The sequence below is a fragment of the Ascidiella aspersa genome, chromosome 2 (assembly GCF_963924565.1).
Source record: "Ascidiella aspersa chromosome 2, kaAscAspe10.2, whole genome shotgun sequence".
Lineage (NCBI taxonomy): Eukaryota > Metazoa > Chordata > Ascidiacea > Phlebobranchia > Ascidiidae > Ascidiella > Ascidiella aspersa.
In genome coordinates this window covers 18740403-18755599 of record NC_139448.1, presented here as the reverse complement: position 1 = coordinate 18755599, position 15197 = coordinate 18740403, and the positions used below count along the sequence as shown (strand labels likewise).

The 15197-nt window shown below is 36.4% G+C and overlaps 1 protein-coding gene across 2 annotated transcripts in view; it reads left to right on the top strand.

Annotated features, from left to right (window-relative positions):
• The first annotated feature begins 6513 nt into the window (after nt 1-6513).
• The window catches only part of LOC146164185 (peroxisome proliferator-activated receptor delta-like), a 35768-nt gene continuing 27084 nt past the window's right edge, over nt 6514-15197 (top strand). The window contains exon 1 of one of the 2 annotated variants that reach the window (XM_083381098.1): nt 6514-6749. In XM_083381098.1, the coding sequence (XP_083237224.1) occupies nt 6617-6749 (133 nt within the window). In that variant the 5' untranslated portion in view covers nt 6514-6616. The remainder of the gene's footprint in view (nt 6750-15197) is intronic. The other variant, XM_083381097.1, reaches the window with a different exon arrangement.

Below are 15197 nucleotides of genomic sequence, written 5' to 3'. Positions count from 1 at the left end.
TGCCAACCCTGGATTCGCTGAGAGCAGGTAGTACAGCATAATAGATGCTTTATAATGTCACAAGAGACATCAAAAACACGCTATAATCAAATAATAAAGCGGAACTAAAGACAATAAGGATGACAGATAGTGTTTAAAACATAGACTAATGTTTGAAAACTTAAAAGACTAATTCCCCTTGCGGACCCTCTGAAACTGCTCTACGGACCCCATTTGGTCCGCGGACCCCAGTTTGGGAACCCCAGTTTGGGTGGTCTAGCAAAAGCGATCTGTAGACGCAAAGCAAACACGTGCGTCGTCAACACTTCTGCCACGCGCCAGCTGCGAAATCGAAAGTGTGCAATCGTTAACTTCTGAAAAACTAAACCAAAACCGTGAAATATGTATGATTGATTTTGGTAGAATCATGTTGTGACTATCAACAGCGCAATTACCCAAGTTCATGTCGCACGATACTAATAGCGCAAAATTACAAGCACGTATTTCGCCACCTGCAATACTAAACGAAAATCGTTTTTCCCTGGTGCTATTATACCATGATTAGCAATTAGCATAACATCTGCGAAGACTGTCTGCCAGGTCAGCTAAAATACAACTCCGGATTAGAAAAAATAAGTTGTGTCAATTGCACACTTAACACGTGGTCTTAGAATATGCTTATTGAGAATAATTTTGCGGTGACTATCATTACATAAAAATGACCACTTTAAAACGCGCACGACAGTCACATTAAGACCACCTTTTAAGATTTAAGAGAACCGTCTTAAGACCACCTTTTAAGAGAACCAACTCTTGTGTTTATCTAAAAAAAGGGAGAAGGCTTTGACTTAGACGAAAAACGGCCACGCGTGACCAAATTACATTAAAAACAATGGCGCTTCGGACAGTGAGAACGAACATCACTTACAAAAAGGAGGGGTCCGGACTTTTTCGTTAAATTTTTTTACCATGTCTTGGTCTGTGTAATCATACTTGGAATCTGTTGTTTCGAGCAATATGCAAAACACTTTTATGTGCCTAATACGCCACCTATCAAATCGAAAGTTTTGGGAATTTAAACCAAATAAACGCAGTGTTCTTAAAGATTTATTTTTGTATGACGCCATGTTATGACGTCACTGTGTAACGTTATCCCTAAAAATGCATTCAACTTTAGTACTTTGCTTGCGGCGCCCTTGTACAGTTTTAAGTTGTGTATGCCGTGTTGATATGTTGGTTGGAGAAACATGCACCACAGATGCTAACAGAGAGGTGTACACTGTGTCGCCGGGGTATCTAGACGTGGAAACCCAAAGTTCTTCCATTGGTATTGACGGACAACACACGGTTAACTTCCTTGTTATTGAGGTAGACTAAGAGTCCTCTCAACACTGCGCCTATTCCCTTCAGAATGCAAGATCGCCAAGTCATCAGCGTATGGTTAGAGACTGTGGCGGCAGATCACTGGAATAAACATTAAACAGCAAAGGAGCCAGGACTGATCCCTGAGGCATTCTGTTTCTAAGGCGTCATAACCTGCTTTGATCGATCCGTTGTTTGTCTTAAAACAAAGCTGCGATTATGGACAAGTTCCATGATCATGCTGACCATGTGTTTGTTAAAAATATTAAACACTGATTATGCTGCTATATTAAACGACAATCCTCAGCAACGTGCAAGCTTGCTACAGGCTGTTGAAGATCACAGACGATCATAAACAGGCTTTAAACAATTCGTTAAAATGTATTTTATTGTATATATGTAATAAATTAAATGACAACTCTAAAAATGGGGTAAAGTAGGGCTTTAGGGGCTTTAAGAATACATTTTAAGTTACATAAAATTGGAAAATAGATTAGTGATGCTTTCTTGCCATTGTTTAATATAAAAATTACAAGGTTTCTGTGTTTTTAAAGAAAAACGTACTTTTTCGTGTTAGGGGAAGTCCCAGATTTTAATAATTTTAGTGTGGTAACTTTGGGGTGTCTGCGGAGCCCCTAAATGTTGTCCAATTGTTTTGAAAACTTGTGAAACTGATTTTTATGTGACACATAATGGGAAATCAAGCAGAAAACATAAATTTATAAAAAAAAGTTAAATCTGAACATCCTTACTGTACACTGCCTCCAGATTTCGCATTTAAATTTGTGGCTGCTCTATCATGACGTCACACTAATCAGGTTATTTTTAAAATTTTACATATTCGGCTGACTAGTTAACGACTATAGGTCGCATATACAGACGTTCGCATAATGTCGCAAATACGAGCGAATTTGTCTACCAAATATACTGTTTTCGAGCAATTGCACCGGAGAAAGTAGCTATTTTTCATTTTCTCAAAATAAATTACAATTCGTTCACACTTAAAATCCAATTTGATATTTTAAAATACTTATTTAAGAAGCCTTTAATAATATCTAATAAGCTTTGAGTCGGCGGTAAACTACACTAAAGTAAGTAACTTAAGTACACGAATTGTTTTGAAACACTGTTGCCTATATGATCATACGTCTTTTTAGATACACAATTTTTCTATAAGTTTTCATGTTTTGCACAACGTAACACAGAGATTAACGACTTCTTATATTTTTAAAATCTTCTGTACGTTTAAAAAAGTGTTATCCAAATCTACTATTTGCGGACCCATGTTTAAACAACCATATTCCTCAAACGACGATAACACGAACTACCTGTTGCGGCACCCAAAACCCAGTATTATTTGCACATTTCTTTAAAATAAAATAACCATAATTTTGTGAGTAAATCAAAATTCTTAATGTACTACACAACCTAACACAAAGATCGTGTTGCGTTAGGGGGAAAAAAAATCTAGACATATTGCAACCTTATCTTCATTGTAATGATCACACACAAAATAATTTAGGTCCATACATGACACTAAAGTTTGTGTCTATAAATAACCTTTAAAATGTATTAAATGAAAACTGAACATTTGTTATAACTTCAAGATCAAATCAGGGGCGTAACCAGAAAATCAAAAAGGGCGGTCCTGAATTTTCAACTTAGTGAATCACCCTATTTTTCGTCATAAAACAGTAACAGTATGACGTCATAGAATGGTGATTGCATGACGTGAGAAAAAAACTAATCAGAAACAGCCAAATACGTCCAGCAAAAGCGACCACGTGCGTCATCGACAATCCTGTCAGGCGCCAGCTACGAAATTACGGTGTGCAATCGTTAACTTAAGGCAAAAAAACAAACCAAGACCGTGAAATATGTGTGATTAATTGTGGTAGAATCACACATAATTCGACTATTAGCAGCGCAGTTTTCAAGATCAATAAACGGAACGAGCGCTAAATTACAAGCACGTCTTTCACCACTTGCAATACTAAACGAATATCGTTTTTTCCGGGTGTTATTATCCCACAATTAGCGCAACATCTGCGCCGAGCTGTGTGAAAGTCAGCTAAATTACAAGCTGCGGTTGAGGGAAAATAAGTTGTGTCCATTGCACAATTAGCACGTGGTCTTATAGAGTATGCTTAAAGAGCATAATATTGCGTTAGCCATAATTACTTAAAAAAGGAGACTTTGAAACGCGCATGACAGTCACCATTATACCTCCTTTTAAGAATCTGCTTCAGTTAAACAAATGTCGATGTTACACCAACATCGGATATTAGCGCAGAGACCGAATAGCAAGGAACATACTGCGTATAACTCGACGTTTTTAGCGAGAAAAAAAGAAAGAAGGTTTGACTTAGCGTTGTCAATTGTCGAATACACACTTGCTAATCAGTCAACTCAAACAAATAACGAAAGAGAAAAACTTCCAGCGTTTACGGTCGACCAAACAAAAGACGAAAAACGGCGTTTTGCACTCGATTTTGGTTTCGCATTAGATTAAGACACGTGACCTAATTACTTAAAAAGCACGCCGCTTCAAACAGTTTGTTAAATCATGACAAAAAGCAACAAAAAACGATAATATCACTTACAAAAAGGGGGTAAGAACTCCCGCCCCTGGATACGCCACTGGGGGCAATGGATAATGCATAATATTTTAAACTTCATAAGTAATACATATTACACTTATAAATAATACTAATAATCGCATTTTAAGATTCCAGGGGAGGGGGGCGTGCGGGCGCCCATGGCCAGGGGTGATATTGAGCGAGCCCATAAAAATATTGGCTGCAAAGTTGCATATTTTTTTATTTGAAGAAACCACACTAAATAATTACTGTAAAACGTAAAATTAAAATGTCTTACACCACACAGTATATTTGGTAGACAAATTCGCCTGTATATGTGACCTTCAGCCGCCCGTATATGTGACATTGGCTACAAACCTTGGTGAAAAATTCAATTTAGGCTAAAAAGCAAAAGTCACATAACTCGAGTAATAACGAAGTTCTTTTGTCAAAATTTTTACGCATTACTTAGTGCGACATATCTTATCCAGCTATTTTATTAATTTATGATGATTTACTTGCATTGAAAATACAAGAAAGCTGATGTAGCCTTTATCAAGCATTATTACTCTTTAATCGTAATTTACCGTTACTGCGTGACCGTTGACCACTGACGCGTGACTAGAGCACAACAGATTGTGTTTCGCGTTTGATTCTACGATATATGGCTAATATAGCGGCTTTGATCACCGTGTTATTGTATCGTGTGTGCTGAGATTTGTAAATATATACTCAACGAGCAATGTTTACTGAGTGAAGTGACTCTGTCGAGATTTCAAGAGGTTAAGGACAGATTTTTTAGCGGCTTTCTCTTTGGAGTCAGTCTTGACAAGCTTCGCGCGAATCATCTTTCTACGTCCGGCTTGTTTACGTTTTGATGCGGTCTTTTGAATTAGATCAGCGCTTCGTTACCGTTAATGAAAAACGCATTTAAAAATATTGGACATATATTTTTTAACATTTTGTATTTTCGGTAATGTAGTAAAAACTTAAAGAAATGCCGGTATACCTAAAAAAAAATCGCGCTTGCCACGTGCGCCCTGACTTTGAAAGCTTTACAAACACTAAACAAGATTAACTATTAAAGTTATCGCGTTTACATAAATAAAGCACCATAAAAATTAAAGCGTGTCCCATATTTTTACTATTCGTATTTGGTGGATCATGGCAGAAATCATTTGAACACCCCTGCGCTATACATATTGTAAGCTTGCAAAAGTAACCACCCAAGCCTAGTTTATTGCATTAGGCTCAGCTAGATCTTTGATTTTGCATTATTTAGTTGTTTATCTCTGATTTGGACAAATATATTGAACATTATTTCCTGTATTACTCCGTTTGTGATTTGCAATTATCCCATTTCCTATTTCGATAACTAGGTCTTTGTCAAAATAATATATTTTTTTTAATTTCTTATTTTTTAAGTAAAAAAATAATCACCCTACTTATAACTAGATAATCCTTGGATTCAAATCCAATTCTGACATTTATTTTGGGTAATTGGAACCGATATAATTTAATGTTTTACCGCCGATGGTTGCGCCTAATTGTACATACATGAGTGGCAAGTTACGATAAAGGCCTGTCGCTGCAGCAACACATTCATGGCGCTTGCTTTAAATGCAGCCTTGTAGTGCAGTGTCAGCGTTTTTTCGGTCGACCAATTACGCTTCTCCCAATAACCTTTGTCTAATAATTAAGTGTCAATCAAGCATTATTGGGCGAGCAACTAACGTGTAATGCCAGGTGCGTAGTTCGCAATTTCCCTCAATGCAATAAGTTGCAAAAGTAATATTACATGGTAAAACTTGCTGGCCGTCAACAAAATGCGCTATAGTTACTTATACTTAAGGTCAACTTTAGGCCAATATTCAGCGAGGTTATGCAGTTATGCACAGTGTAATTGCCAAGTATTTGTTATGTCAATAGTAACTTTGTATTCTTTGCAGTACATTATTTGACTGCATAACAGATGGTTTTAGTCAAAGACCCAACAATGTTTCAAAAAACAAGACCGAATTGCTAAAGAGTTCATTGTGCAATGACAGTTTTGCATTGTACTCATTGGCATTTGGCATAATTAAAGTTTTCCACAACCTGAACACGAAAATAATTTAAATTATTTCACTTTTTTCGAGGTTAAATAATTTAATAAAAATATACTAGTATTCGCTATTCTGGATTTGTTATTCTAGATTCGAAACCTATTATTCTAGAATACGTTGGGATTCTACTTTGAACATCCCTACTTATAACCAGTTGGTAAGGTAAAAATACCAAGAACCATTTTTAAAGTTTCTAATACTATGCTTTCTAAAGACTATTTTAACACCATTAAAATAAAAAAAACACAGGAGGCTTTCGAAAACTTTTGAAAAAGTCAGAAAACTTCATCCCAATAATGAGAAATAGCATTTTGACAAAAAAATTCATCTGGTGTTTATTTTTGAAACCAACCGTTTTTACCTCTCTGGTGATCACTTAACTCAACAATTTTATAATAAATAATAAAGGGGTTATGCAGCTTGCATAAAACCACCAAAGTTGGTGGTTGTTATAGACAGAGGTTTTGACAACACTATTGAAGTGCTACTTTGCCTTTGTTTTATATTAAAGTGTACATTTCATGTTTGGAATATTTGTTAACTTGATTAGACTAATTAAATTATTTAAATGATCTGGTTTAGTAAAGTGACATGAATACGAATGGCACTGGGTCTAAAGTGACAACTAATGACCCAGATGAAGAACCAAATCCAGCAGGTGCTTCGCTTGTAGAAAATCCAATCCAAAAACAAGGCAGGAAGAAACAAAAGTCACTGCCACTTTGTAAGTTCAGTTTGTTTGTTTCTCACTGTATTATTAAATATTAAATATACCAGGTTTTATCAATTAGTGTCATTCAATGAAGAATCGAAAATTCTAGAATATAAGCTTTCAAATCTACAAATACAACAGTGCCTAAATTAGTTTAGTTATAGCTGTTAGAATAGCCAAAAAGCCAAATGAGTTTTATTTGGGCTACATGATAATAAAGTGTCCAAATCTCTAAAATAAAAGAGAAAGTTTGTGAGATATGTGTGAGTGGCAACATGTTCGCCCAGTCGGTCGTTGGCAGAGCAACATCATCGTCGACTAACAAAACGACCGGCGCCTCCATGTTAACAAACATGTGCAACGTTCCAAGTAAAGACTTTAGTTTAACAATGCTCAATGCTAAATTTAGGTAGAATTTGCAAAATATCGCGTTTGTTGTCGTAGTTTGAACAGAAAGCAATTTATATTTTTCAACGGGTTATGGGTAGGGATGTTCAAAGTAGAATCCCAAGGTATTCTAGAATAATAGGTTTCGAATCTAGAATAACGAATCCAGAATAGCGAATCCTAGTATATTTTTATTAAATTATTTATCCTCGATTTTGTTTGGGGAAGGGATTAATCTTAATCTACCCTACAGGGCCCACAATCACAGCAAAAAATCGCCCAAACAATTTTCTAACATGTTAACATTATAATAAAAAAACTCTCTCATATGTTTAACATTCATAACAAAGTTCTGTCATCTGAAGCCGTTCTGTAAACTGTAATATGTCAACTGCCCAGGTTGTGTCCAAAACTTATATTTTTGCCAAAAGTGAGCAAATGCAACACTGCACATAAAAGTCTTAAGCAATTCGGTCCTGATTTTGAAAGCATTATTAAGTATTATTGCTTCTTTTTTGACTAACATGATCTGCTATGCAGTCATATGATGTACTGCAAAGAATACAAAGTTATTATTGACATAACGAATTCTTGACAATTACGTTTTGCATAACTGCATAACTTCCCTGAATATGGCCTAAAGTTGACCTTAAGTAACCCCATAGCGCATTTTATGGAAGGCCAGCATGTTTTGCAACGCTATGTTACTTTTGCAACTTACGCAATAGGGAAATTGCAAACTCCACACCAGACATTACACGTTAGCCGCTCGCCCTATAACGCTTGATTGACACTTAATTATTAGACGAACGTTATCGCGAGATGCGGTAATTGGTCGCCCGAAAGTAGAATCCCAAGGTATTCTAGAATAATAGGTTTCGAATCTAGAATAACGAATCAAGAATATCGAATCCTAGTATAATTTTATTAAATTATTTTACCTCGATTTTGTTTGGGGAAGGGATTTTTTGCTAACATGTGTACATTATCATAAAAAAAAATCTCCAATATGTTTAACATTCTTAACAACTGTCATTTGAAGCAGTTGTGTAAACTGTAATATGTCCACTGTCCAGGTTTATGCCACTACTTATATTTTTGCCAATAGTGAGTACAATGCAACACCGAACACAGAACTCTTTAGCAATTCGGCCCTGTTTTTAAAGCATTGTTGGGTTTTTGTGCTTCTTTTTTTGACTAAAATGATCTGTTATGCAGTCAAATAATGTACTGCAAAGAATAAGTTACTATTGACATAACGAATACTTGACAATTACGCTGTGCATTACTGTATAACCTCGCTGAATATTAGCCTAAAATTGACCTTAAGTAACCCTATAGCGCATTTGGTCACATCCAGCACCTCTTGCAACGTAATGTTACGTTTGCAACTTAACGCATTTAGGGAAAAAAAATTTTTTGGGAACTCCCCACCTGAAATTGCACGTTAGTCGCTCGCCCAATAATGCTTGATTGACACCTAATTATTAGACGAACGTTATTGCGAGACGCGGTAATTGGTCGCCCGAAAAAAACGCTGACGCTACACTAACTGGTTACATTTAAAGCAATCACCATAAATTGGTCGCCGCAGCGACAGGCCAACTTACCACACGCGTTTGTACAATTAGGCGCAACAATCCGCGGTAAAACGTTAAATTATATCGGTTCCAATTACCCGAAATAAACGGCAGAATTGGATTCGAATCTCATCTGGATTCGAATCCAAGGATTCAATATTCTACTTTGAACATCCTTAACCACCGGGATTACGTATTTGCTTTAATATCACGCTATCAAGCAGGTTTAAACAATTGCTGCTAGAACCTAAAGTTTTATGTTTGAGAGTTATTCTCAATTGACAGATGTTACAGGGTTTTGTTACTTAAAAAGTGACATGTGATATAGTCGATTATTTAGTCGTACCATTTCAAAAACATCACGCAACATTGTACTTTGCATGTTAAATCCAAAGGGCATGTGTGCGACTTCTCGCAAACCCTCTTGACTTATAAGGGTAAAATGTTTCCAAACATTTATAGGGCAATAACCTGTGTGACCGTAAAAATCAAGTCAAGTACTACTTTTAGGTTTGATAGCTATTTGCAGTTTGTTTACCCAGGTAAATGGAGACTAAGTTCTCAAAATATTGAGTTTACTGCAGCGTTTTCCTTAACATTCTTTTATGAGGTATTAAAACACTTACACAGACAACGTACAACAATCCTAGCCAAGTATAAACTACGCAACATTTGGACTGAGCAAAAAATCGAGTTTATTGTAGCGGTTTGAACACTAAGCAAATTTACTTTTCAAACGGGATTTTCTTTCGTTGGATGTAGTATGGTACCTACCGGGATAACGTATTTGCTTGAATTACGCGCAATTTGAACAATTACTGCTACAACTTTTTTACGTTTGTTAGTGATTTTCGATCGACGTGTCATGTGTCACAGGTTTTTGTTATGTAAAATATGCGAGACGTGTTTTACTGTTTGTTTAACCAGACACTGTTAGCCAAGGTTGTGTGTTTAGTAGCTCCATTTAAAAACACACAACGTTGCAATTTGGTTTCATGTACCCCAAAATTTTTTAAATGATCTGCTATAACCAGGGGCGTATCCAGAAATAGAAAAAGGGGGGGTCCCGAATTTTCACCTTGGGGAATTTTCCGTTGAAGTTAATGACGTCATAAAATAGTGATGAATATGACGTCATAAATAATAAAAAAAATCATTAGAAACAACCGATTAACATCCAGCAAACAAAGCATACGTTTTTTGGTATAACGGCATTTCTTTTAAATATATTGCAAGTTTTAGTACATTGCCGAAACTGAAAGATAAAAAAATAAAAATATATGTCCAATATTTATGAAAACGTTTGCCGTTTGTCCGCGACGCACTTGGCAGCCCTCCACGCCGCAATGGTAAAGAAGTGCTGATCTAGTTGAAAAAACAGCATTAAAATGTAAACAAAATCGAGGTAAAAAAAAATTTTTTTAGCGCTTACGTAGTTAAAATACGAAGATCTCCCGCTATCCGCAACATTACTTTTTGGGTATATGCTTATTACCACATTTATCTTAATAACAGGGTGATCCAAGGTTGACAGCATCCCGGCGATTCCGGGCCACAATATTTCTTGCATATTCTTCGCTGGCCTCACAAAGTAGGCTGCATGCGTACCATGAGCAGATCAACAACTTTCGTTTAGTCGAGACATGAAATGTTTAAAAATGATGTCACAAAGCATATTTGAAGACATATAGGCAGAAACTTGCTGCTATCGTATAACTTTTGCGCACATGAAATCGAGTTCTGTGAGACTGGGAAAATAAGTATGCGCGAAGCGCGAAAAAAAAAATCAATGCAGAATGCGGTTAGCCTCGAAAAATTGCTTAAACGCATGGTTTTCAATATAGTACCCATTTTCAGCCGTGCAGATTTCACAAATAATGTTATTACAGCCTCGCAATTTCTAGCTGCAAAATCGCCTCCTCCGTGCAAAATCCAAAGTTTCCAATCTGTGGTCAGGGCATGAGCCTAAAGACAGTGAAAACCTGTAACACAATAATAAAATGACAGAAAAAAAAACGCAAATATAAGGTATAATTTCACAAAACAGACTTTTTAAAAAGTTCCATAGCCTGTAGGACGCGCTGCGGCTTCTCTCAAACCGGTCTAACACATAAATTAGGTGTTTCCACCCCTGGATTCGTATTAGGTGAGCGCTAGGAAACTGGTTTATTTAACTGTATAACCAGAAAACTGAATCATAACCAAACAATAGCAGTATGCTTCCAGGGTCACTTAGATATCATTGAATTAACCCTGCAATAATTTAACAGTGCTTCCCGGGCATGTGGCGTGCGGGCCAGGATTTGGACCAGGGCTGCGGAGTTGGTTAAAAATAACCAGAGTCCGACTTCGACCAAAAAAATACGCCCGAGTCCGAGGCCCTGATTCCGACTCCGGCCAAATGTAAGATTTTGTTGAGTCCCGAGTCCAGATCTGACTCTACAGTCTGTATTTTACCCATTTACGCAACTAAATTAAGGTGGATTTTCTGCAATCCACTTATATTGCTGTCATTATTGATCCACCCGTATTACATGGTTTAAAAATATTTCACCATTTGCTATTACACTTTCACAACTTACATTTTGCCGCCTTAACAGTTTTTAAAATATGCATGCGCACGTCGGACTCGGGACTTGGGTAGTTTTACGCAGTCTTACTTGAGTCCCGACTCCGACAAAACAAACCGAGTCCGACTCTGACTCCGCAGCCTGGGTTTGGACCACCCTAGGCTATAACATGAGGCTAGCAGTTTAACATGTTACAACGTAATGTGCAATAGTGATTTTGTTTAACCAGACAAAATCCTGGTAGACTTCGTACATTATCGTGTTTATTGTAGATGTAATTAATTTTTACCCAGTTAGAATAACTGGTAAATATTTTATTTAACTTGGGCAACGCCGGGTATTTTGTCCAGTTAGTTTTATATGAGCTACAGTCACAAAAAGTGCAAATAAGGTTTTTTGAACTATGTGCTGGCTTAAGTTAGTTTTATTCAAACTACGAGCGGCCAAAAAAGTGCCAAATTAAAAAATTACTTTCATGCAAGCTACGTACGAACAGAAACGGGCTTAAACAAATTTTATTTGATCTACTTTCAAATAAAGAATTGTCAAAATTACTATTATACGAGCATTGTTCTTTTCGGGTTTATGTGTGTTCTTTTATTTTATGTTGTGCTGGGTAAACGATATACTAGGCTTTGCCCATATTGAATAAAGCTAGGCTTTTGCCCATATTGAATAAATGTTCTAAGTAGAATATCTAGTCCTTGGATTCAAATTGAAATGCGATTTGTATCCAATTCTGCCATTTATTTAGTAGTTGGAACCAATATGATTTAATTTAATGTTTTATCGCTGATAGTTGCACCTAATTGAACATACACGAGTGCCAAGTTTAGATAAAGGCCCGACGCTGTGGCAAAACATTTATAATGCTTGCTTTAAATGTGGCCTTTTGTAGTGCAGTGTCAGCGCTTTTTCGTGCAACCAATTACTTTAGGCGAGGGTTGCAGAAGAAAAAACTGTGACATTTACTTATCAGGAATCACTAACAAATTAAAAAATTAGGAATAAAACCAGTGTAGGATCAGCAATCATTCGGCTTTGTCAATTCGGCTTTGAATCGCATATGTCAGTCAAAGTTACAGCAATTTTTTAAATAATCTGTTTCAGTTGAAGCTAATTCTAGTTGTTACACAATGCCAGATATGTATAGACAGCAAGGCAGAGAACAGCCAATAATGTTGTTTCCTTAAATTTTTACCATGTGCACAAGTGTACCTAAAAGTTTACACTTGAGACATAAAACAGTCCACATGTATTGTTAATGAACATATAGTTAGAGGGAAAGCATGTACGACCTTCTTACTGCTTTTATAGTTTTTAACTGGTTACAGACGCATAATAAGAAATGTTGTTGGTCTGATAATATCAGTTTGATGTCAATGTCCGATTCCAAGCAGTAATATCAGTATGTACTATACAAATTGATTCAAATATGGGAAATTGAATACCAAATAATTAGTGCATTTCAGCCATGTTTTACAATTCAACATAAAGTTTGTTACTTTAAAAGGTAAATATTTTAGAATATATTAACACTAAAAAAAACAAAGATAAATAGACTTGCTAACGCAAAAGCAAATTCTGGCCTAAATTCCTGAAAATTATTACCATTGCACCTAGGGTTGCAAAATTCCCGGGAATTTTCAGAGCGGAAACTTTCCATGGAAATTTTGGGAATTAACGGGAATTTTGGGGAATTTTCGGAAACTTTTAAAACAATCTTAGTTTGATATTGAAACAGGAAAATAATGGCCTTATACTGTGAAAATAAAACTGACCGGGCTGGGCCGAAATATCCCCAACTTACGGTAGCTAAATCTTAAAAATTTGTTGTTTTTTGAGTTACATAGTTGTTGTACTAGTTCAGGGGTCGGCAACCTACGGCCCGTCAAAGTAATTCATCCGGCCCGCCGCCTATTTGACAAAATAGACACGAGTCCATTTCACATACTTTTTGACTATTTTAACTATGTGAGTTCAAAAAAATTTCCAGCTACGCGCTGATCTTCATACATCCGGTTGGTTTACGTTTTGTAATGTCTTTTCAAAAGATTAAAGCTTCTTTACCGTTGCGGCGTGGAAAGCTGACGAGTGCGTCACGGACAAACGAAAAATGTATTTAAATTTTTTTGTCTTTTTTTAAACATTTTATTATTTTCGGCAGCGTAATAAAAACTGGAAAGAAATTTAAAAGAAATATTGGTATACCAAAAAAAAACATGCTTACTTGGCTCACCAGGCTCAGATTAAAAAAACTTAGAAAATATTGAACTAGACTAACCAATAAAGTTATCGCGTTTCTTCAAAGTAGTTTCATTACACTTTTTATTAGTAGTATGGATGACGACGTGTGGACTCGAATTTTAACCAAACAAAAATGTAATTAAATACATCTTTAAGTGCAAAAAACGATACCCGCCTGATTTACAGTTGTTCTAACATTTTAATAACACAATTCTTAGCTAACTTATTGTGCGATCCGCAGAGATCTTACTAGTTTGGTTTAGGCCCGCGACTAGAAAAAGGTTGCCGACCCCTGTACTAGTTGCTGCCGGATAGCATCTCCTCCTGCTCGTCTAGAAATGCTCAAGACAGGTTTTTAATATTTTTTTCTGGTTAATAAAATATTTAACCAATGTTTTAAACATAATAAATGCCAAATTTGAGAATTCCCCAATATTCCCATTATTCCCGGGTCCTTCAAAATTCCCGGAAAGTTTCCAGGAAAGTTTCCAAAATTCCCGGAAACTTTTCACCCCTTTACAACCCTAATTGCACCATTGATTTGAAAAATCTTGCCTATTTGACAATAGTGATGGCATTAATATGAATCGGAACGGATCACAAAACATTTTTCCAATAATATCAGGGTTGTTCCTAACCAAAAATTTACACTCGCCCGGACGAGATAACACTCGCCAAATTTGCTGGTACGTCGTCTGCACATTTCCGTCCTAGCGCGGTCCTATCATGGGTTATCGTTAACCTGTCTCATAGTTCCTATTCGAAAACATTTTTTTATAAAAGTCTGGTCGTTTATGTCCATGCGTAGATCAACAAATTAATGACCCATAAAGCAGTTTACGCTTAAAACAATGTTTTTTGCCGAAATATTTTTAACAATCTTTCGTGAAAAAATTAATACTGACAATTTAGTAGCCACGGCCTGCCTGTTTTTCATTTTTTGAAAAAAAATCCTAGCGCTCTCTTTTTTTCCTGTTCTGTTTTTTCTGTGCATGAAGGACGTTTTACCGCAGGTTACTTCGCACCACAAACAAAACGCCACATTTCGCCTAACGCTATCTATAGTTATTGGTTGAACAGCAAATAATGTCAAAATAATTGTAAATTTACAACTAAACCATTCATTCGAAAAACATGCACCAGAGGATCTGTGTTGCGCGACGCCCTATAGTGGGTCGTTTCAATTTTCCAAGGGCGTCCGCAATGGTTTCGATTCGTATCTAAACATACAGTAATTGCGATATAAATGATTTACAGACAGTTATATTTTAGGCTTTGGCTTGGTTGACCGACGTCCGACATGAACTAACTTCAGCAATTGCTTCTAATTCTTGTATACAAACAATTCAATAAATACAGTAAAGTAAAATTCTTATCGCTGGGTACATCGCAAGTCCAATAAACTTTTTCAAAGGCGCCCACGACTGGGTTAAACATTTAAAAATTAACAACGTTTAAGTTAAACAAAAAACCTTAACTATTTACCACTGCAGCAATGACGTCTTTTGATTGTTTGCCGGTAAACGATTTTTTAAAACGGGACAATGAGTCTTTATTACAAGCATTCACTCGCCAGTCGGGCTAGTGGGTGTCAATCAGCACTCGCCCGGAGCGAATTGCACATTGGCGAGCGGGCGAGTGCTTATGCCCAACCCTGAATATTTGGTATAGGGTAT